Raw genomic sequence first — 24,768 nt, forward strand, 5'->3', positions numbered from 1 at the left:
CGAGTTACTGAAATCTGGGGAAACTTTGAGAATATAAATTCCCTCCCAGTCTCCGTACTGACTGGGAGGAAAAATATCAGGTGCGGGAGGCTGGCATGAAAACAAATGCTGTCAAAACAAAATAAAGGGCTTAACAGTGGTTTCTCTGGGCGGAGGGGGGGGGTCAGGTGATTTTATTTATGTATTTCTTTGCTTATCTTAAGTTCTATTTTTTTTTCCAAAACAATGCTTATGTATCAGAAAACTGTAAGAGGAAAATTATATTCTATCTTTAAGCATGGACCACAGTTGGTAACATTTCATCTTTACAAAGGAAAGCCTGTAAAATGGATCTTGGTGGACGAGAAGAGACTCGCCAAGTCGCTAAAGGGGTGTGAGTGGGGCAGCCATGGCATCTGCCACAGGGTGGAAGAGCATTCCGCACAGAGGGAACACCATGTGCGAAGTGCGAGAGCCAGGCAGCTTAGAGTGTGCTTCCGCCGCCCAGCGGGGCTGGGGTGTGTGGACGGGGGAGGGAGATGAGGCCTTGCAGGCAAGAGGGGTGCTCATTATTGCAGGCTCCTGCGTGCTATTTTAAAGAGTGGGCATCAGGGGGCCAGTGTCCCTGAAGATACTGGAAAGATAAAATCAGATTGAAAGTAAGCCTTTGCAGGACTTGCAGCTCATTCTTTTCTCCCAAGTCATTTAGAGAGGAAGTAAGAAACCATGTTTACCTCCAATCCAATCGAAGGGCTGTCACCCCGAATGAGAGAGAAAATGAGCAGAGAAGTTTTGGTGGTATCCGTGGGCTGGCAGGCAGAGGTTTTAGAGAGCTACCCATGACAACGTACAGGTGCGGGACTTAATTTCTTTGGTGCACCACAGAGGCATGATGTGATGCTGGACAACAGAAGTCAAACCCACCTTGCAGATGCATTTTGTTAAGCTAGTAGAGGGTTTCTAAAAATTCACATTGAAATGATTTTTGAGGGACGTTTGCATCCTGCCCTTTCTCACTGCCTCCACCACCCTCCACCAAGCTCCGTCATGTCGTTGTGTCATCTGCCTGCTTCCCTGGGCAATTTTATTTGGGACCCTTCGGTATTCAGACCACTAATTTTATGGAATGATTCCAGATCCCAGTTCAGCAGACCCCAATCACCCCCGTGGTGGCCTGTGTACATGACCGACTGCAGGCTGGGGGCTCTCTGTTTTTTTTCTTGGCACTGCAAAGTCACAGACATTTAGATGTTTATTTTTCTTTGGTAAAGTCTCACAGGCCTCTTTCTGAGTGTTCTCGGGTGTAGTTCTACTGTAGATTGTTCTATTTGGGAAACGCTTAAGACTCTTTACTCAAGAGACCAATTTGTCAAGTCTGAGTCCAGTGTGCCTGTGGCTATTTTTATATGTTATCATTTCGAGTGTTTATTTTCTCATAGAAGCCATATAAATATTGAGGCATACATAGCAAGCTAGAAACAAAATAAACCTTGAGCTCCTGAAAATCTCTGGACATGTGGTTTTCTCAGAGTAGGAATTTTATTTCTGGTCTCTGTGTTCATTTTGTACTTTCTAGAAAGGAATTAATGACAAGTACTGAGTGGAACGAGGCTAACCTCCTAGCATTCTACAACGTAAATGCTTTTTTAAAATATGAGACCTACCCCAGGTATTGATGATGGTTTTTGTCTTTAGTCATAACCTTTGGCTCCCATGGAGGTCAGCCACTCACAGTAAAGTCACTTTAATGTTTAGTTCATGATAATTTTATCCTTGCAGTGTTTTAATTTGCTGAGCTACCTTTGAGAATCACGCACCCTTTTATTTTCCAGTGTTATGCGTTCAGAGCCTTGAGGTTTCTCTTCAGTATGGAAAGAAACAGACCACTCTTTAAAAGGTATGAGCTTAGAGAAATTTAAGTGACCAGTGATCATGACATTGAACTGTTTTCACATACCTGATTTAGATGCAAACAGTAAGAGAAGAATGCATCAGTATGCAAAGCATGTATTTTCAGATTTCTTAGAATCCACAGATAATAAGACTGACTTACCCTGGTGATATCTTAACACTGAAAGTGAACTAAATGATGAAGAAAGGGAATAAATCACTCTATCAATACAATTCTTAATTACTGTGACTGCTATGGGTTTTAGTTTTCATTTTTTTGGACGTTAACATTTTAAATGGATGACATAAAAATATGTGCTTGTTCTTACGCATTCAGAAATTCCAAAGTTGGTCTAGTCATTTCCTCTGTATCAGTGGAAAAAGAAGTATTTTCAGGGTATCCTTCATAGGGCAGGAGCTCATCTGATGGGGAGGAGGCTAGGTGTTCTTAGGTCAGGAGGCTGTGCTGGTGAGTGTGACAGAAAAATCAGCCCCTTGGGAAGCAAACACTAGTTACCTACGTGTGTGGTCTGCATGCCCCTGGGTTGGCCAGGCTGGTCAAAATCATAGGCCCAAGTTCTTACTAGAATTCTATTGATATAAGGTGGAATAGAAATAAGAACTTGAGTTAATATAATGTGTTTTGTTCTGAAGCATTGGAGCATTTTATGTTGCTACTTTATTTACAAATGATGTTTGAATTTGAGGGAAGAAAAGGAAGTAAAGTTATTATAACCTTTTATTTCAAGGCCCTAAACCATCCATTTTTATGGGCTTAATGATTTTACTAAGCCCTTGAAACCAGTACCCTGCAAATGATGCATAAATCTCTTCATTTTTTTATTTACCTGTATTTTTATTTTATTTTCATAAAACATTTAAAAATGGGGTTAGTATTTACCTCCTAGGGTTAATATGAGGACGGAATCAAATGGCGTGTTTGAAAGTGTTCATCACTCCATAAACACCCCATAAACATTCCTTTCCAAAATGCTTAATGCCTGTACCTCCAAATATCTTACAAATAAGGTCTTTGTATAATCTGTGTCATAACATGAGGTCTGCCCTCTTAATAAATGTTTAAGTGTACAGCACAGTATTGTCAACTATAAGCACCATGTTGTACACCACATCTCTAAAAACTTTCCTCTCTGGTTGCTTTTCATTATCCCTTAAAACCTGTAGTTCTAGTTCATTTTTGTGAGATAAGCTGGTGAGTACTATTTGCCCCCACTTTGTTGATAACCTAAGGAAGTTGAGTTTATTTAATGTAATTAATCTGTGAGTGAGCTAGATCCCAAAGGGAAGGAATGAGCAACAGTTACCAAGCCCTACATGAAGTGTCTGTGTATGTTTTCCCTGTAGACTTTTCCCCACCGACTTGTTTGAGATCTTCATCGATATAGGACATTATGTTCGTGATATCAGTGCTTATGAAGAATTGGTATCAAAGTTGAATTTGTTAGTGGTAAGCCCTGAGTTTTAAATATTTGGGTAGGCTGGTATGTGGTCAGGAATGGAAATTATCATAGTGCCCATTTCCTTTTTATTTTTTTGTTTAGGAGGATGAACTGAAGCAAATTGCTGAAAATCTTGAAAGCATTAATCAGAATAAAGCTCCTTCGAAATACATAGGCAACTATGCGATTTTGGATCATCTTGGAAGTGGAGCTTTTGGCTGTGTCTACAAGGTGACTTTGCCCTTGGAGAAAAATATTTCTGATATTCCGAAGCAAACCAGATGTCCCACTTGCACACACCCACGCAACTGGGTTAGAGCCCTCGTTATTGAGAAATAGGTACAAATTAGAATGATTGTTTTTGCCCATCAAATAGCTGTCCTGATGTTATCTTATCTCAGCTCTAGAAATTTGTCACTAATCTTTGAAGACAAAAGCCGTTGTTAATGTCTCACAAAAAAATAGTCAAAGAGGCTTGTCCCAGTGCATGAGACTTTCTCCAAATTCATACCAGAGTTTTCTATATTTACCCAGGAAAATCCTACCAAAGAGTGCAGACTGACCCAGGAGATAGCAGTTTTTTGAGCTGAGCTTAGTGTACATACAGACAAAAATTTTAAAAATTCTGTTACTTTTGTAGATTATTTAGATTACTTGTTTTAATCATGTGACTTATTAATCGATCTCTTTTTTTTCCCTTCTTTCTACCCCCACCCCATCATTATTATTTATTATTATTATCTTATTTTTTGTTTTTATTTTAGGTTAGAAAGCGTAGTGGTCAAAATCTTTTAGCAATGAAAGAGGTCAATTTACACAACCCAGCATTTGGAAAGGATAAAAAAGATCGAGACAGCAGTGTAAAGAATATTGTTTCTGAATTAACCATAATTAAAGAACAGGTAAACGTTTTTCTTGTTTATGAAGATATGTTCCTTAACTAAGTGTCATTAAAAGAAAGTAGAGTTCTTGTGCTATTCTTGTCCATGCTGTTTAAGAACTGGTTCTGTTTATAATAATTGATATTGAGGTGATAATATTTTGGTTAGATATTTTTCTGAAGGCTTGACATTGAACCATAGAAAGACTTCCTGGAGTTTATATCAGCGCTTGGGGTGCAGAATGTTTGGGTTTACAGCAGAGTGCCACATATATGGAAACACCCTTCTTTTTTCATTGCAAGCGTATCCATTTCCTTCTCATTATGTTGTAGAATATTTGGTTACTTAGTTACACGCATAAGCATATGACTAAGAGTTCCCTGACTTTTGTCAAGTGGAACCAAGCTGTTAACATTCCTCAAATACAGCTTATTAAATCTAAAAGTAGATTTTCAAGATGGGTTATTATTTATTGGAATGAGTGGAATATTCAGACATAATGTAACAACTCAGTTAACTATCATTATGAAGGTTTGTTTGGGGAGAAAGAATAAACATGTCAGAAGAGAAGTGAGATTGGATTTTGTAATCCAAGAATACATGGGTTTCTTTTTCAGCTTTCCTTATTTATACATTCATTATGGGTACTGTTCATTTGTAACTCCTGTGGAGAGTGACCAGCTTCCCTGCTCTTTATTCTCCATGAGTTAAATTTGCATAGCATCTGTGCTGGGACATAAAGATCACCAAATAAATATGATGATCTTTATTCATCAAAATATATAGTTCTAGCCCAATTCATAAATTGCAGTACGTACTATCATTAATAGCTTATTTTATAGTTGACTTTCATATATAGTAATAGAGTGGACTTGAAGAAGAAGTTAGTGTCCACTCCCGTGTAGGATACTCTGATACTCAGCAGTATGCTGTTTCACTGTAGCACAAGGCTAGAGCATGGCTTTTGCTGCAAGCTGATCGAGTATCTTCATTTGAACCCTGATCTGGATATAGTCCTGGCCAGTGAGCTAGGCTTAGAATATGGTTCTGTTGCTTACCTGGTCCTGTATTGTTTAAAATCTGCTGGCCACTTGATAGTTGATGAGGTAGACCTTGTTTTAGCACGTTTCCTAAGAGAAGAAAGTATCAGGGTGGGGACGTATAAGAGGCATGTGTTTGGACTTAGAGAAAACTCAGAATTGTACAGTTGCACTCTTAAGAGGGGACTGAACCACAGGAAAGGATAATAACATTTAGAGGCCTAAAAGGAGGAGGTGATGGCAGACACAAGTGGCAGAAATGGAACTAGGAAAGGAGAGTGAGTTTGTTAAGAATGAGACTAAGCTGCAGTAAGAAAGAAGCTCCATATCCATTGGCCTAAACAAGAGGCTTGACAATGCAGTGAGCTATTTCTCTTTCATGTGACAATCCTAGAGTGAGTGGACCAAGCTGGTGGTGGTCTCTGTTCCATGCAATCATTTGCGAATGTGGGTTCTTTCTCCCTTACTGCTCTGCTACCTCTAGGCCATTGTCTGCATCCGCTTGGTTGAAACTGCCACAGGCACGTTCACATCCAAGGTGAAAAAGGTAGAGCATGGTGGGGGGGTGTTCCCAGTGTTTAGGACTCAGACACAGGAGCACACGTGTTTCCCCTTACAGTCGCTTGGTGAGAACTTAGTGACAGTCCCTCTCAGGGCTGCAAGGCAGGCTGAGAGATGTCATCTCTGCCTGGGAAGCCATGTTCCACCCGAACTCAACTGCAATGGAGGAATGGGAAGGGAGGTTTTTGGTGGACAGTTATCAGACTCCCCTTCAAAAAGGCAAGAAAAGAGACCAGAAAGAGATGCAAGCCATTTATAAATGTAATGTCAACTATTCTGAGATAGAATAAATTTCAATTTGCCTAGAAACTTAAATTATAAATAAGCAACTATAAAAATTTTAGTATTCTTATAGGAAAGGAAAGTTTTGAAAAAGTAGAATTTCTGTGTAATATCCTGAGGTAAATTTAGGCCAAAGAACTGAATACTTCTTACACATGGCAAGGAAAACTTCATTCAAGACTACTGCAATAGGAATTACAACAGGGGAGAGAGCTTGAACTCAACTCTGAAGACAACAGCAATAGCTAGTGATTTACAACCAAGAGGCTGGGTGAGGGGGTGCCTAGATGGAAAATTACTCGGAAGGACTTCATTAGCTGTCAAAGATGGGTTGATGAGGAACTTGATTGGATATGAAGAGTGGGGAGATTCTTGCTAACCTGGCTTGGCAGGATCCTTGATAAAACCAGGCAGGCCAAGCATGAAGAAGAGAGCTCCGAGAAGCCTGACTAAAGTTTGGCCAAGAAGGGAGTCCTTGCCAACTGTTATTATAATGTAGATGGAGTTAGTAATGCTTAGATTCTTTCAATTTCATACTAACCATTTTGGAGAGCATAGAAAGACACCAAGTGTGAATAGACATAAACAGTATATATGAATATTTAAGTAGCAGGGAGAGGTAAGAGGCAATGGTGTACCTATTCAACATAAATTGCTTCATTGCAGTTTTCTTATCTTTGCAATGTGTGTGTAGTGGTGGGATGGGGAGCGCTAAATGAATTCTTCAGGTTACTTTGAGTTCTACAGTTCTCTGTTTTAGTTAAATTAGGGGATAAAGTACAATCAGTTTTTAATTCTAATTGATAAGGCTATATGGGAGATTGCTATTTTCAGATTAGTTTTGTAGGTAGCAAATAATAAGAGTCATGATAAAAATCTCAAATCTCAATTAGATGATATCTTGAAATGCTTAATTTTATAGATAAATATGAATGCAATAATTTCTGTGTTGTTTTCAATTATATTCAATTATAGTCCAATTATATTTTCAAGTAATGTAATGTTTGTTATTTATTTTCTTATAGCTCTATCATCCCAATGTTGTACGCTATTACAAAACATTTCTGGAAAGTAAGTATGAGTTTTCAGGATATTTCTAATTAAGGAAAAGTATCTATATTATATATTTCTATATTAGAATGTCACAAAATAAACTTAATTCTTTTCTTTTTTTCCAACTATTTTCTTTATTTGTGGAAGATCTTGTGCATCACTTTTTTGATCAGTGAAACAGTGATATAATAATCAATGGCCTACAGATAGTTATAAAATACTTAGACTCCGATATGAAAGACACTGCATGAACAAAGCAAAATAGTTATTATAGCTATTTTCTTACATACACACACACAAAACCATAGTAGGATCAGGAGAGCAGCAAACTAAAGGATAATGGCATATTTAAGACAAAATTAAAAATTGTTTTCATTGACTCAGATGACATTTTTCACCCCCCTAATAAATTGGGAGTGGCTACATCTTTGAGATTTATTTTACGTAAAGTTCAGGTAATTACCACAAGGTGGCGGTGGAGCCCTGACTGATTCTGCAGGCAGGCCCTCTTAGGTGTAAGGAGGATGGATTATTGAATCAAAAGGTTGAGATAAAGCCAAACTCAGTCACATGCTTAAAACAATATAGGACCTTTGACGGAAACAATAAAAGTACTGATAAACCTTAATGTGCATCACATACGAAGTTTCAAAGTAAGTTGTTTGGAGGAAGATTTAAAGAAGTACAAGGCAATGGTTGGGACTTCCTCATTGCCTCTTTATAAATGCTATTATTAGGCAAACCTATTGTGTACTGTGGCATTTTATGATTTTACCCATCTCCCTTCCCCTAGCTGACTCAGAGGAACCCAGTGCTGAAACTCCAGTAAATCCTGCTCCCTTGATATTAGAATTCTTGATAGTAGAATATATTCTCATAATTTAGTGCATATCCCATTAGAGATGAAGATTGGCTTCTGACTTGCACTACGGAAGTGACACAACTTAGGCTAATTTAAAAACAAAATAAAACTTTTATAACCTGACATCTTCCAAAAAGAATTGGAAGTGGCTTAAAAATACATAAAATACGATAAACATAGATTAGGGAATTAGGGAATTATGGGATTAAGAGTACACTTATTGTGATGAGCACTGAGTATCGTACAGAATTGTTAAATCACTATACTGAACACCTGAAACTAATATAATACAGTATGTTAATTATGCTTCAATCAAAAAAGAAAAAATTAATATAAGAAAGGAAAAAATTAAGCTAGGAGTAAGATTAGTATATACACTGAGTATTTCTTGGGATAATAAACAATTGCAAATAATATAAATGTCTATCTTTAGGAGAATAAATAACGATCCATCTGTTGTGGAATACTATGCAGCCAGCAGAAAGAATGGCACGGATCTGTGTGTACTGTTAGGTCAGGCTGCTGAATGAAAAAGTATAAGTGGCAGAACATGTATAGTAAATATTTCATTTTTGTAAATATTGTGTATGTACATATTTTATATACATCCAGAACATCACAAAAGATACATATCACATATCATCATTAATAATTTCATATTGGTTTTGGAGGAGAAAGTAGAATTTACTTTGTTTCTTGACATCCAAAGCAAAGAGATGAATGCAATCAGTTATGAGATTCCCAGTGCCCATAAGATAAAGCCAGTAGAAGTCCAGCTTTCTCTGCTATAGAGGGGCACGACAGAAATTTCTGCACGGGTTGTTTTCTCAGCTGTGTCATTGCAAGACCATGGCATGATTCCATTGTAAAATTCTGTGAGGTACATCTATGAAACCATCAAACAGTAGTTTAAAATGCAATTTTCTGAATTTCTGACATGATTTAAGGGTAAATTTTATTTTATTTTATTTTATTTTTTTTAAAGATTTTATTTATTTATTTGAGAGAGAGAGAGAATGAGAGACAGAGAGCATGAGAGGGAGCAGGGTCAGAGGGAGAAGCAGACTCCCTGCCAAACAGGGAGCCTGATGTGGGACTCGATCCCGGGACTCCAGGATCATGACCTGAGCCGAAGGCAGTCGCTTAACCAACTGAGCCACCCAGGCGCCCTTAAGGGTAAATTTTAAACTACTGATAGGAAAGGTGGGTTTACATGTTCTTCAGGAAATGCTCCATGACTAGGCATCATTTACTTGTTCTCTTTGGCCACTCCCAACTGTTCCCATCTTGGTGTACAGAGAAAATGATAATATTTGCCAGCATAAACTTATGCTAGGAGGTAGTCCATAACCGAAAGGGACTGTTGCTGGGCTCCAGGATCCCCAAGAGGCCCTCACCTCCACTGTTTCCAGGACTGACTGGGTCCATATCTTAGCACGTCTCCAATTCTTTAGTGCTGTGCCCTGCACACACGTTGGGAAGCTCGGATTCTAATTCATGTTTTTTTCTAAATATATTGAATTTAAATTTCTATTATCTCTTCCTTGTTTTCTTATAGATGATAGGTTGTATATAGTTATGGAACTTATAGAAGGGGTCCCTCTTGGAGAACATTTCAGTTCTTTAAAGGAAAAACAGCATCATTTTGTTGAAGAAAGACTATGGAAAATATTTATACAGGTACACTTTTGTTTTCGTTAATTTTTTTTTTTTTTTTTTTTTTTTTTTACCAAACAGTAAATTTCTGAGCTGATTTCTTAGAGATGTGTATAGTGGTCATCAGTGGTGGTATGTATATTGGGGGATATAAAATTTGTTTTTTATTTGCTCTTTCAAGCTGTGCTTAGCTCTCCGGTACTTACACAAGGAGAAGAGGATTGTGCATAGAGATCTGACACCAAACAACATTATGTTGGGGGATAAGGACAAAGTAACAGTTAGTAAGTATAAGAATCTTAAAATTTTTAATTTAGGAATTCCTGAATATTATTCAAGAGCAGAGTTGTTCAATAGAAGTTTCTGCACTCAAGGGAATGTTCTGTATCTGCATTGTCCAATATGTGGCTGTTGGGCACTTGAAATGTGGTTAGTGTGACTGAGGATGTGAATCTTTTTTTTTTTTTTAATTTTTAATTAATATATAATGTATTATTAGTTTCAGGGGTACAGGTCTGTGTTTCATCAGTCTTACACAATTCACAGTGCTCACCATAGTACATACCCTCCCCAATGTCTATCACCCAGCCACCCCATCCCTCCCACCCCCCTCCATTCTAGCAACCCTCAGTTTGTTTCCTGAGATTAAGAGCCTCTTATGGTTTGCCCCCTTCTCTGGTTTCATCTTGTTTCATTTTTCCCTCCCTTCCCCTATGATCCTCTGTCTAGTTTCTCAAATTCCTCATATCAGTGAGATCATATGATACTTGTCTTTCTCTGATTGATTTATTTCGCTTAGCATAATACCCTCTAGTTCCATCCACATAGTTGCAAATGGCAAGATTTCATTTTTTTGATGGCTGAATAATATTCCATTGTATATATATATATACACCATATCTTCTTTATCCATTCATCTGCTGATGGACATCTATGCTCTTTCCATAGTTTGGCTGTTGTGGACATTGCTGCTATAAACATTGGGGTGCATATGCCCCTTCTGATCACTACATTTGTATCTTTGGGGTAAATACCCAGTAGTGCAATTGCTGGGCCGTAGGGTAGCTCTGTTTTCAACTCAATTGCACCCAAAACCATAAGATACCTAGGAATAAATCTAACCAAAGAGGCAAAGAACCTGTACTCATTAAACTATAGAATACTCATGAAAGAAATTGAAGAAGACACAAAGAAATGGAAAAATGTTCCATGCTCATGGATTGGAAGAACAAATATTGTGAAAATGTCTATGCTACTTAGAGCAATCTACAGATTTAATGCAATCCCTATCAAAATACCATCAACTTTTTTCAAAGAAATGGAAAAAATAATCCTAAAATTTGTATGGAACCAGAAAAGACTCCGAATAGCCAGAGGAATGTTGAAAAAGAAAAGCTAAGCTGGTGACATCACAATTCCAGACTTCAAGCTCTATTACAAAGCTGTCATCATCAAGACAGTATGGTACTGGCACAAAAACAGACACATAGATCAATGGAACAGAATAGAGAGCCCAGAAATGGACCCTCAGTTCTATGGTCAACTCATCTTCGACAAAGCAGGAAAGAATGTCCAATGGAAAAAAAGACAGTCTCTTCAAAAATGGTGTTGGGAAAATTGGACAGCCACATGCAGAAGAATGAAACTGGACCATTTCCTTACACTACACACAAAAATAGACTCAAAATGGATGAAAGACCTAAATGTGAGACAGGAGTCCATCAAAATCCTTGAGGAGAACACAGGCAGCAACCTTTTCGACCTCAGCCGCAGCAACTTCTTCCTAGAAACATCGCCGAAGGCAAGGGAAGCAAGGGCAAAAATGAACTATTGTGACTTCATCAAGATAAAAAGCTTTTGCACAGCAAAGCAAACAGTCCACAAAACCAAAAGACAACGACAGAATGGGAGAAGATATTTGCAAATGACATATCAGATAAAGGGCTAGTATCCAAAATCTATAAAGAACTTCTTAAACTCAACACCCAAAGAACAAATGATCCAATCAAGAAATGGGCAGAAGACGTGAAGAGACATTTCTGCAAAGAAGACATCCAAATGGCCAACAGACACATGAAAAAGTGCTCAACATCACTCGGCATCAGGAAAATCCAAATCAAAACCTCAATGAGATACCACCTCACACCAGTCAGAATGGCTAAAATTCAGGTCAGGAAATGACAGATGTTGATGAGGATGCGGAGAAAGGGGAACCCTCCTACACTGTTGGTGGGAATCCAAGCTGGTGCAGCCACTCTGGAAAACAGTACGAGGATGTGAATCTTAAATTCTATCAAATTTTAATGAAGTAAACACCCCTATGTGACTGGTGGCTACTGTATTGGACAGTCACTAGTGTAGTTCTTGATTGAATTGTATTTTGCCCATATGAGAGAATAAAGTACTGTTCGGATATTTAAGTATTTAACTCCCAATTCAATGGTTGCTAGGTTTTTTTCCTCTCTATAGAACACTACTTCATCAGCAAAAGCTTTTATGACTACCACATAGGCACATTGTTTTGAACTATTTTAATATAGTCTGTACCATATGGGTGACAAGTATACATATCAAGGGCTGTGAAAAAATCTAGGCATTTGTATATTTTAGCATCAGTTTTTATCAAAATATTTTCAACTGATACAGGTAGGCCTAATGTTGGCTAAAATTTTACAAGTGAGGAGGTTAATTTTTTCCCCACAATTGTATAATTCTCAATCATAACTTAAAATTAACTTTTTAACCTAGATTGATAATTTGCATTCTCCTGTTCTTCTTCACTCATGAACACTTGTGTTACTCTCATGGACTATTAATCTTTCACCAACTATAAGTAAGGATATACATATCTAAATCAGTAGTTTCTAGATTTTTTTTGCTCATGACATTCCATCAGTAAAATATTTTTTGTAATATACTGCCAATGTATATATGCTTACTTATAAATTCTATACCTATATCACTGTACAGTTATTCAATATAAAGTACACAAAGTCTACAAATAAAATATAAAGGGGTGCATTAAAAAATCAAAATAAAGGTTTCAATACTTTTTCCTGCCCTCCAGTGGATTGCCTTAGGCATTTCGCTTGGAGACCACTTCCCTAAATGTTATTGATGTGAGAGACACATGATAACATTTTAAGGCTGATTCTCTTCGTTTTAGTAGAATCTAATTCTTCATAAAGGCAATTCCAAATGTGCACCTTTACCATCACCACGTGTCTTCAGTAACAACAATTAGATTTACTGTCCAGATTTTTCTAAGAGCATCCTATATTAGTTTAAAATATAAAAAGCAGCTCCAAACAGGAACTCTATAGATAACTTCCAATGCAAAGTTACTTGGAAATATTTCCAGGCCAGTGCTTTGTGAAATATAAAATGAGACCAAATAATTGTGAATCTTCACCTTGGACACACATTTGCTTGATTATTTGAAATTAATTATAATTTTGTTTGCCATAAGCTTTCATTTTTTTTCCTTTTTTATAAATTAGACTTGTGTTTCCTTAAGAATTTTTCCTATTTATATACCTATAGGTATTTTAATTTATAAGTTAATGAGAATTAATAGAAATCAAATTTATTATACCTATATATTATTAAATAGGAATGAACAGATTTGTTTTGTTTTGTGTTAGTATATGATGCCTTTGATGGCTATTCAGGCCACGTTTCTGAGTAATAGCTAACCTTGCATTTTATTTTCTTACTAAGATCAGCTGTAATCATTTCCTTGGTTACATTTAATACATTGAGGTTAATATTTTATTTTAGTAGCTTGATTTCTTTTCTATCTAAGCTTATTAAATTTTATATTTATCTTCTGTAATCAGTACTGCATATCAAGATAGTTTACAAAATAAAATAGTGCTAAAAATCTTATAAACACTTAACTCTTTGCAATCCCCAGTTCTCTGTTTTCTGAAAAATTTAATTCTCTTTAGTTTCTTCTGGCATTTGATTTTCCATTGTGATAGTTGAGGATTTAGTTTTCTTATTTTTTCTTCTTCCCCATCTACCATCCTGCCAATATAGTTATTGCACAATTTGAAGTTAAATTAATATTTAATATTTACGTTATTACTGTATAATTCCTGTTCAATGTTGATCACCTTTCCTTTCTCGTAGACCTTTCTATTTTTCTTGGAGCTAATAATTGCCTTCTTTTTTGTTTGTTTTCTTAATTTTCTATGTAGGTATTATTTCTTCTTCCCAAGTCTTCCAAAAAGATTATAAAAGCCCTCTCTGTACATTTCCATGTGGTCAAACATGGCAGTTACTTTCAATTTTGTTTTCCTGGACATCCAGCTGCTTGCTGCAATGTAGATTGGATTTTAATTTAGGTCTGCTGCATGGCCATTGTCCTGGAACTTACATTTGCTTCTTTTCTAATTGGAGTCTTTTTTATGTTCTGTGATTTCCCCTTTCTTTTTTCTTTCTTTCTTTTTTTCCTTCCTTCCCTTCTCTCTTTCTTCCTTTCTTTCTCCCTTTTTCTTACTTTCTTTTGTTCTTTTGTTCTTTCTTGCTCCCTCCCCCGCTTCCTCCTCCTCGTCTCTTCCTTCCTTCCTTCCTTCCTTCTGTCCTTCCTTCCTTCCTTCCTTCCTAGTTTTCATTTAAATTCCAGTTAGTTAACATACAGTGTAATATTAGTTTCAGGTGTAGAATTTAGTGATTCATCACTTACACACTCTTCTTTTTTAACTCTCCTGCTGTGCTGAAGTGTATCTTCTAGTACTTTCCTTAAAAAGAATGTTCTGAATCTTACAATTTTTGGATGCTTGTGTGTCACAAAATATTTATAGGAGACTTTGTACTCTATTGGGTGGGTGTAGTATTCTCAGATAAAAGTCATTATCCTTTCAAATTTGAAGGCATTACTTCAGTCTTCTGGTATCCAGTTTTGCTGTTTGGAAAGCCAATGCTGTTTTGATTCCCATTACTTGATATATTAGCTCTTTTATTTATCTAGAAAATTTTAGGTTCTCTTCATCCACAGCTTTGGGTGGGTCTCTTCGTTCAGTGTATTTGGAACTAAGTGTGTACTTCAATACTGGAAGCTAAAACTTCAGTCTTGGGAAATTTTCCTGCCTTATTTTTTCATTATTTTTCTCCCTTCTTTACTTTCTAGAATTCCCATTAGTCTTGGATCTATATGCTAAATAATATCCTAATTTAAAAATAATTATTCTCTTAGTTTTCAGCTCTCTTTGTTCTACTTCAGTTATTTCTTCAACTTAATTTTCTCATGCTTCTATTGAATATTTAATTTTGATTTTCACATTTTTTAATTTCCCCTTTTATCTTGTTCTTTATTTCATTTTCATGGAATCCTGATTTTATTCTCTCTCAAGGTAATGTAGACTTTTCTTTTTAGCACCCTGCATTGTTTCTTTATCTTCTGGTTCCATCCCCCACCCCCCCACCCCCACCACCAATCTCTCTGTCCTAATGGAGACTTTTCTCAAATGTCTATTGATCCTGGGCTGACAAAGACACTAAATAAGCTGTTGGAAGCTCTGGGTTCCAGCTAAGGCTGCCATCTGTAAACTTCATTAGAGCACAATGACATTTTTCTTTGGAAACCCCCAAAGTTTTTACCTAAACTTTTTCCAGAGAATGTATCTCCAGTATCTTGACTGAGGCAATGTCTATCTGTTGCTGTCATTTGGGGAGTGGTGTGGACAAAGGGGCCTCAGGTAGTTATGTTCAGTTGATAGGTTTTCCCTGAATTCCTATGGGTTCACCCACACTCTGCTTTGTTTCTTTCTGGTTCAGTCAGTGTTTCTGGAAAATAAATCTCTCTTTTTCTGCTAGTGGCAGGGGGAACTCAATAACTGAGGAGTGTCATATGTGAATGTGGGGAGGGACCTGTGGACTTGATCTTAACTCTGTCTTTTGAGCTTTTTTTAACTTCACTTATCCTTGTGTGGCACACTGGGCTCTGCAGGGTGAATGGGCTCCCTTTTGGCCGTCTTATTCTCAGACTCATGGTTTGGGACTTCTGCTCGGTACATTCTCCAACTATTTTCCATCTTACAAAAATTCATTGGAATATCTTATCCTCTGTTGTCACCAAGCCCATTCTCATTGTCCTTGTGAGTTAGTAATTTATACAGAAAATTGATTTCCCTTCATTTTAGCAAGATTTTGAGAGCTAGAAGACATACACAATCTACCTTTTTTTTTTTTTTTAAGATTTTATTTATTTATTTGTCAGAGAGAGCACAAGCAGGGGGAGCGGCAGGCAAAGGGAGAAGCAGGCTCCCTGCTGAGCAAGGAGCCCAATGTGGGACTCACTCCCAGGACCCTGAGATCATGACCTGAGCCAATGGCAGACTGAACCACTCAGGTGTCCTGATCAATCTACCTTTTAAACCCAAATGGGCAGTACATTATTAAGTCTATACATTATATATGACAAAATATCCCACTTTCATTTTTACTCTAACTTAAAAAATATGTATTTTTTTCTTTTTTTAAATTTTATTTTATTATGTTATGTTAGTCACCATACATCATTAGTTTTTGATGTAGTGATCCATGATTCATTGTTTTCGTATAACACCCAGTGCTCCAAATTGTAAAAGACTCTCTAGAAAAAAAGTTATTTTGTTTACAAGGATAAATAAACTTTTATTTTGCTTTTCTCTTTCCTGCTCCTCATCACCATTCTGCCCAACCTTTTTCTTATTAATATTTATTAGACTTATACTTAAGTGTTATTAACCTAAAAATTATGCTCAACTTTCAAAACTTTTTAGCATTAAATGAGGCAATATTTTTCTAGTTTCAGATAAAGAATCAGTGATATACCTCAGAACAGAATCTTATCCTAATCTAGTTTCTTTCCATTAAAGCAATTACATAGACAGGGTGTCGATGTGCTATTGTCATTTTCAATGAGTATAAAATGATTTTATGACTAAAAAGATAATCCAAAGAGACTTGATATCACTATTTTAAAGATATTTTAAATGTAATAGTGATGAAAATATTTTTCGGTGTCTATCACTATTGGTATAAATGTGGACTTCAGAGACTCTTATTTTTATGACATGTATGGTTAAATTAAAATCTTATAGCATTAATTTGAAACCAAATTTAGAAGATGCCCATATTTTGGGAGGATGAAACAAAACTGCAATTCATGGAGCCTATAAAAATAGGCTGCAGTTGGGCACCTGGGTGGCTCAGTTGGTTAAGCGACTGCCTTCAGTTCAGGTCATGATCCTGGAGTCCCTGGATTGAGTCCCGCATCGGGCTCGCTGCTCGGCAGGGAGTCTACTTCTCCCTCTGACCCTCCCCCCTCTCATGTGCTCTCTCTCTCATTCTCTCTCTCTCAAATAAATAAATAAAATCTTAAAAAAAAAAATAGGCTGCGGTGTATGTGGAATCATGTCACCACAAAGGGGCAGCCTTGTCATATTTTATTTTTCTCTTCTCTTGTGCTAGAAGGCTTTACTCCCAGGAAAGAAACATGGCATCGACAAGTGATGTTTAAGATGCATGAGACAAAATGTACTGAAAATGTAACCAGACAAAAAAGCTTTAGAAAAATCAAAATTTCCCTCTTCTTCTCTTTTTCTTAATGTAGATGAGTTAGATGTTTTAAAATTGCGGTTGGTGTGCAATTATTTATAGTAAGCACACTAGCTGGGAATTTGCCTTCATGAGGCAGCAGAATAGAGAGTACTAACTTTATATTAATATACTAATATTTAGGTATGTGTGATTTTACAAATGGTATCTAATTTTAATGTCTAAATATATTTCCATTTAAAAGACTGTATATTTTAATGTCTTGTTCTGTGAAACATGTCCAGGTCTTGCCTCTGCACTTATTTTCAACCTTGGATGCCACGCACCTGACTCAGTGGCACACTAAGCAAAGCACAGTCAAGGTCAGCTCTAAGTGCTGCCGCCTGTCAAGTAAGACCTACACTGTGCCATCCCATCATAGAATGGCTCTGAAGTAGGGGATGTGCTGATAATGAACTTGCTCGCAGATCCACCATTTCGTATTTCTTGACCTTTTCAAATACCCACATTTTAATATAAGCCTCTCATGCTCCCATTTCCCCCTTGATCCCAAATTAAAAAAAAAAAAAAAGAAAGAAAAGAAAAGAAAAAGGAAAAAACAAAACTCAATCAACTATGGTAATAGATTTCAGACATGGGCTTTAGTGCATGACTCAAGAGGTCACATGTTCATTCTGCAACCAAACAGGCTGTGCACATTTCTACATGTTTCTCAAATGATATTTGGCTGTTGCTACTGGTAATAACAAGAAAAAATACTTGATTCAGTGGAACATTTATCAAAGGCTCAAGTGCTTATCAAATGCCATCATATGCCAGGCATGTCGGGGTGGATATTAGATGAAAGCCATGTTCTCTGTCCCTTGAAATCTCAGTCTTATGGGGAAGACTTGGAGTTCTTCACTCAGCAGTTAACTCCTGAGCTACTACATCCAGCAATGGACAAGACAAGTATGACAGATGTGGTCACTATCTTCATGGAGCTTCTAGTTGTATTACAGGGTGATAAAGACTAGAAAGTTGTCTATGCAAAATATTATTATATTAGTTGGGGTAGGTCAGGTTATGCTGCAGTAACAAGTGACCTGAAAGTTTCAGTAGCTTAAAACAGTGGCAAACCACAGCCTGTGGGACAAATCCAGCTGTGGCCTGTTTTTGTATGTCCTGTGAGCTAATGATGGCTTTTATTTTTTTAGATAGTTGTTAAAAAAAAAAAAAAGAATATGTGACAAAGATCACATGTGGCTCTTGAAGCCTTAACTATTTATTATCTGGCCATTTACAGAAAAACTTTATCCTTGGGGCACCTGGCTGGCTCAGTTGGAAGAGCATGCCACTCTTGATCTCGGGGTCCTGAGTTTCAGCTCCATGTTGGGTGTAGAGAGTACTTAAAATAAATAAACTGAAAGTTATAACCCACTATATATTTAAAAAAAAGAAAAGAAAACATTTGCCCACCCTGGCTTAAAACAGTAAGGTTTCTATCTTAGCTCATACTGTGTGGGCAATATAGGTCACTAAGGGTGCTGTGCTCAGAGACCCAGGCTGGCTCCTATACACCTGCTTCAACATTGCAGAGGCAGGAAAGAGAAAGCATGGAACCATACCTCAGCTCTTAAAACTGCCCAGACTTCATGGGTAAAAGCAAGTCAAGTTTAAAAGGGTGAAGATGTGTTTCTCCTCCCCAAAGAAGATAGTCTATCACAACTCTCAGGCACAGGGGAAAATGTGATTGACTCTCTCTGTGGGGTTTTCAGGTGAGGAGTTGAGCAGGAAAGCTTCCAGGCATGGAGTACAGCAATGCAGAAGGTTAGAGACCCGAAGCGCTACAGTGTGCCTACACACTGGCATGATATTCAATGTGTCAAGACAGTAGACATTTTGGTGAGTAAGGAGCTTAGGCATTGATGTTTGGCCAGAGACTTATCTTTAGAAATTTCCAGACTGGAAATTATGTGATCAGATACAGGATGTGGAGGATAATTGTAATGGCAGGTGAGGGGTACCATAAGGAAAGACTTGAGACATCCCCAGTTTAGGAGATATATCAGTTAAGATCTGTTCAGATGCAAAAAGCCAGACTAACAATGGCTTATGCCATAAGGACATGTAATTATTTCATAACAAGAGGTCTGGAGGTGAGCAGTTCTAGTACTGGTTTAACAATTCAAGGAGGTCAACCATGATCTAGGCATTTCTGTCTTTTCTCTCCATTATCCTCAGCAGATTAGCCAGAGCTCTAGGCATCATTACCAAACTCAGGAAGTAGGATGGCAGCTAGGTTAAAAAAAATTCTGTTCTTCAAATGGCTATTTCCTTTTATCATTAAAGGAAATCTTTTGCAGGGGGGTCCCATTATATGTCTTAGATTCTGTTGGCCAAAGCCAAGTTATGTTAGCACCCCCAGCTATAAGGGAGACTGTTTAGGTGAGCTTTCAGCCTCTATAGTTGGAAAAAAGAAAAGGGAAAAGGGGTAGCTAATGGCTTTTTGAGAGCTAGTCAACAGTATTTGCCGCCAAAGACTCTTGCAATTGTCCAGGAAAGATGTAATGTGGGCTTTACCTATGGCAGCAGCGGAAGAGGGTACAGCGGAAGGTTTAGATTCAGCAGTTATTTGAAAGATTTTGTGCCTAGTTAGAGGTGTGAGAACAGTGAGAAAGAGTCTGAGTTTGTGAAGATTGTGACACCAGAGAATTGGGTGAGGGGATTTAAGGTGTAAGGTTTTGGACATACTGCTTTACAAATCTGATCATATCCTTTCCTGGTTAAAGTCCTTTAGGTAGCTCCCTATGACATTCCTTAGGGCACCCAGAGTCCTTCCTTCATGATCTCACCTTTGCTCTTTGCTCTAGCCTCATGGGACAAATTGCTCCTTCCTGAACAGACCAGGCTGTGGTCCTATATCTCTGTGACTTCCAACGTAGTGCTCTCTCTGCCTGGAATGTCCTCTGCTACTCAATTCAAATGCCATTCCTCCAGGTGGCATCTTTGATGTCCACATCTGATAGGTTCCATTTCTGGGCTCCTTCAGTATACCAGGCTTGCCTTTCTCAGCATATAGGGCAATTGCCATTCTCTCTTTGAGGTAAAGGAAACTGGTTTCCTTGGCTTTCTTTCTTGGAAAGCACTTTATAATATTTATTGACTAAATGGGCAGATGAATGAATGAATGAACAAATGAACTAAAACACACCCAGGTAGAAATATTTAGAAGCCAGTTACAAATAAAAAATAATGATTAGGGAAGATACTTGGGTTTGAGATCTTGATCTGACAGCTAAGATTTTGTGGGAAGAGTGTTTAATATAAGAGAAATTGAGAATTAAAGTGAAAATCCAGTGCATACAAGGGGAAAGTTACAAGCGGTTCCCAATGGCATTGCAGCAAATACTATAACCCAAAGTATGAAAGGAAAAAGTTTACTTTCTTGAGTGCCAACAAAGTTTGAGAAATCAAATTAGACCTCTCTTGTATTGCTAGAATCTTGGCATTTTCATTGCTTTCTAGAGGATTAGAGGATTTTAATTGTTATTGTTTAGCTCAATTGCTGCTGAGAAATCTGTGTCATAACAGGAAAAATGAATTAGTGTTACACTTCTGATAGGGAAGTCAGAGTCCTTATATGCATATTATCTCATATGCCTCTAAAATCTCCTGGCTAAATAGGCACATAATGAGTCTGTAGCTTTTGTAGGTCTCTTGACCTTTCTTTGAACCTGTTGTGTTGTTTACTTTTCATTAACCAGATATAGTATCTATTTGGGTCTAAGCCAACCCAGAGCTTTGAGTGTTCTTAAAAGACTACAGAATATTGAGTCACTTGTATTGCATACCCTCATATAGAATCTGTGTGGTAAGGGTAGCCACACAATTTCTAGAATTTTTCTCAGTCAACAAATTGCCTTCATGTCACTAGGAAAGCAAGAATATTTTCTGTCAAGCCCACCAGTTTCCTTATATTGCTATTAGGTCATGTGAAATAAGGAAATATTGAAGCAAAATTCAGTCAAATCTAATTTCTAAAAAATTTTCTAAGATTCTCACACCGCCAGCGGGTCAATCTGCAATTCTGAGATTTGAGTAGCAGTTGGCTTCCATGAAAAGATGAGAATGGCAGTCCCAAGAAAGTCCGAGCAGAACGTCCTGAAAGTGCTGATCTTGACCAAATGATTGCTATGCTCTCCTGGTGGGACGGACTCACCATAATTGACTGCATAAGTGAATAAGGAGGCCTTGAATCTTTACCATCTTAGGAAAAAATTAGAACTAAAATCTTTCCAATGTTGGGTTTATAAGACCTATAAAAACACCAAAAGACCAAGGATAATAAAGTTTATTTTAGTGTGTGTTTTCATATGGGCATATTGGGTTATCATTTAGTTCTCTGAGAAATTTTTAATGTAAAGGGTAGAATCTGATGTGTTCTGGACATGTTATTTTCATTCTGTGAGTTTTCCCAAAGTGTGCTCTGAAACAGCATGGTGAGTGGGTGGGAGTGTCTATTTTTACACAGACTAATTCAACAGTGCATGGTACTACACATTTGATCAGTCTGCCCAGCCTCCTAAGTGTACTGAAGCCACTGGAGCCTTTTGGACTCTATAATCATGCCATAAACAGTGCGTGTGTGTGTGTGTGTGTGTGTGAGAGAGAGAGAGAGAGAGAGAGAGAGAGTATGAGAAAGAGCAAGAGCCTGACTTCCTGTTTTTATAAGAATCTGACCCTTAGCACTCCTACTTAATATTAGAACCCCGTGTTTATTTTATTTATTTTTTTAAAAGATTTTATTTATTTATTTAATTGACAGAGAGAGAGAGAGGGAGACAGCGAGAGAGGGAATATAAGCAGGGGGAGTGGGAGAGGGAGAAGCAGGCTCCCTGCGGAGCAGGGAGCCCAATGCAGGGCCCAATCCCAGGACCCTGGGATCATGACCTGATCTGAAGGCAGACACTTAACGACTGAGCCACCCAGGCACCCCAGAATCACGTGTTTAAAGTTTCATTCATTATTCCAAGTAAGAGTAACCAGCCCACTTTGGAAAATGATTTTAGAAGAGCCCATATTTAGTAAGGACATTGGTTTCCCCAAGAATCTAGTCTACTGATAGATGTCCTAGAAATGATGTTTGTGTACTAAAGATATGGAGTTACCTAGAATTCAGGAAGTACTTTTATATCAGGTGTTGAATTTTTCATCCTACAACTCTTTGTTATAATAATTACATCAATAAAAATCCATCAAATAATGATGCTGTTGAGAAAGAAAAATGCTTTTACTCTCTCTCATCCAGGGAAGAGCCTGCACTGGGGAAGGAAGCTTTGGAAGAGTGGGTGGCACAATGGAAGAGCTCACATTAAGAATTTGAGTGGCCTTCAGAGGAGGAAGTGCCAATGAGGCAGGGGTTTGTTGAGCATCTTTTCGAGAACTCCTTTTCCCCCCACAGAGCCCTGCATGGAGAGGATGTTACTGATGATCTTGTCACTGTGGAAGTTGGAGGTTGGCCTTCATTTACTGAGGCAGAAGGAAAGAGAAGAGAGGTAGATGGGCGAGTTTGCAAGGTGGACATCTTTCTGAACTATTATACAGTTGTGTTCAAGTAGATGCCTTTGTCATTGCGTGGCACTATAGAGATTTCAACTGATCATTTCCTGAAATTTCACAGTCATTCATGGTTTTTATTTCACTCAGGGAAGACGTTTTTATCATGGTGAAAATTTTAGCTGTGCTTTGAAGGAAAGGAGTAACTACCCATAGCTACATCTCTTAAGCACTTAGTGTGGGATGAAAATTATATGTTCATTACCTCATCCAATATCTGAGGCACCTTCCATCCTCACAGATAATGAAAAGAGTTAGAGAGGTTAGAAAACTCACTTAAATCACCCAGCTAATAGGTTGAAAGTGCCAGGGATGAACTATATCTGGCTCTAGTGTTCATCGCTTCATCAACTCTCTTTATAGTATTCCCCCAGAAAGATCAATTCGGGTAAAGAAAAAGGCATCCCTGAGGCATGGGGTGCTCATAATCAAGTATTGTGTTGCATGAATTGGATGAATCCAATAGTTTTGTTGAGGTGGACATTTTAATTTGGGCCATATTGACAGGGATCAGTCATCTGAACATGGCCTGCAGGGTCTTGCATCATCTGGCCATGCCCCTGATTGTCTACCCTCCAGCCAACCTAGCCTTTTTTCAGTTCTTCAGTTGACCATGCTCCCTTGATCACAGGACCTTCTCTCAGTTCCTTAATGGATCATGTTTCCTTGATCACAGGACCTTTGCACATGCAGGTTCCTCTGCTGGATGTCTTTTCCACTTTCTCTTCTTACCTAGTTAACTCCTGTCTTCTGTTACATATTCCCTCAATCACCATTTTGTCACAGATTTTCCTGATCTGCTATGTTTGCTATGTTACTCCCTCATAGTATCATAGATCTACCTGATCTTTAGTGATCTTATCACAATTATAAATTTATATATGTGATGCTTTGTTTAATGTGTATCTCTACCATTGGTCTCTATGGACTATGTCAATATGGATAGTTTCTGATCTGGTTATTGGAGAAATGGATGAATCAGTGAGTAAATGGAAAGTATTGAAGGCATAGGGCTGCTGGAAACTTTATAGATAATAGCAGTCAGGAGACATTCTGGCACTTATATGGGGCTTGCTGTGATGAAGACAGGGGTTGGTAGATTATTCCATTGTTAAATACCCTGTGGAATGGATTAGAAGGAGAAGTTTTCTGATGAGATGCACCTAGGTTCTTGCAGGAAAAGGGAGGGCTTGGGCTCCTGGCACATTTAAACTGTGGTCACAGAATCAAAAGAAAGATTCAGATACAAGAGCTGAGGAGTTAATGAACATAGGAGCAAGAGAGAAGAGGCAGAGATTTCCAGCCCAGAAAATGGGGAAGATGAGATGCCTTCTGCTGCTTGGGGTATCCCGGATGACTGTGAATGATGAGCTCAGTCTGGGGTGCGAAGTGCCACGTATGAATGAATTGGCATGGCTTTGAATTTGGGAGCTACTGACACAGGTGGTGGATGAAAGCACCCTTTGGAGAGGGATAGAAATACCTTATAGCCCCTTGCAAAAGATAAGTGTCATAGGCTCTTTTTGAGAAAACAGAGTAGTTAAGTCATGGATCCAATGTCACATAGATAGTAAACGACAGAGCAAAAATCTAGGCACTCAACCAGAGACCACACACATTTTCCATCTGAAAGTTGACAGCTATAGGCTGTAGCATAAACAGGCTACAATTTTAGCATTTCCTGTATCATTCATTCTATCGAAGAGATTTTTTTGGGCATAATATGCTATATGTAAAATGTCATCTGTTGTCATTTTGTATTTCTATAATAACACATGAATGCTTTTATGACCACAGTTTCTGAAATAAATCCTTTACCTCTGCTCCAAATATGATCACAAATGTAGAAAGAGTAATAGAAACATTACCACTACCACCAAAATCTTCCAACTGGCCAAACAATATTAGCTTTTGTTCTCTTTATGAATACTTTTCAACTATCTCTGTTTTTGCAGACATCT

The 24,768-nt window shown here is 37.8% G+C and overlaps 1 protein-coding gene across 1 annotated transcript in view; it reads left to right on the forward strand.

Moving 5' to 3' along the window:
- The window catches only part of NEK10 (NIMA related kinase 10), a 232,301-nt gene that overhangs the window by 61,220 nt on the left and 146,313 nt on the right, over positions 1–24,768 (forward strand). Inside the window, exons 16-22 of the mRNA XM_034993514.1 lie at positions 1,812–1,876; positions 3,235–3,337; positions 3,432–3,560; positions 4,094–4,231; positions 7,119–7,164; positions 9,567–9,688; positions 9,846–9,948. Coding sequence (XP_034849405.1) covers positions 1,812–1,876; positions 3,235–3,337; positions 3,432–3,560; positions 4,094–4,231; positions 7,119–7,164; positions 9,567–9,688; positions 9,846–9,948 — 706 coding nt within the window. The remainder of the gene's footprint in view (positions 1–1,811; positions 1,877–3,234; positions 3,338–3,431; positions 3,561–4,093; positions 4,232–7,118; positions 7,165–9,566; positions 9,689–9,845; positions 9,949–24,768) is intronic.

This window comes from Mirounga leonina, unplaced genomic scaffold (genome assembly GCF_011800145.1).
Source record: "Mirounga leonina isolate KUSES-001 unplaced genomic scaffold, KU_Mleo_1.0 Mir_115, whole genome shotgun sequence".
In the NCBI taxonomy this organism is placed as follows: Eukaryota; Metazoa; Chordata; class Mammalia; order Carnivora; family Phocidae; genus Mirounga; species Mirounga leonina.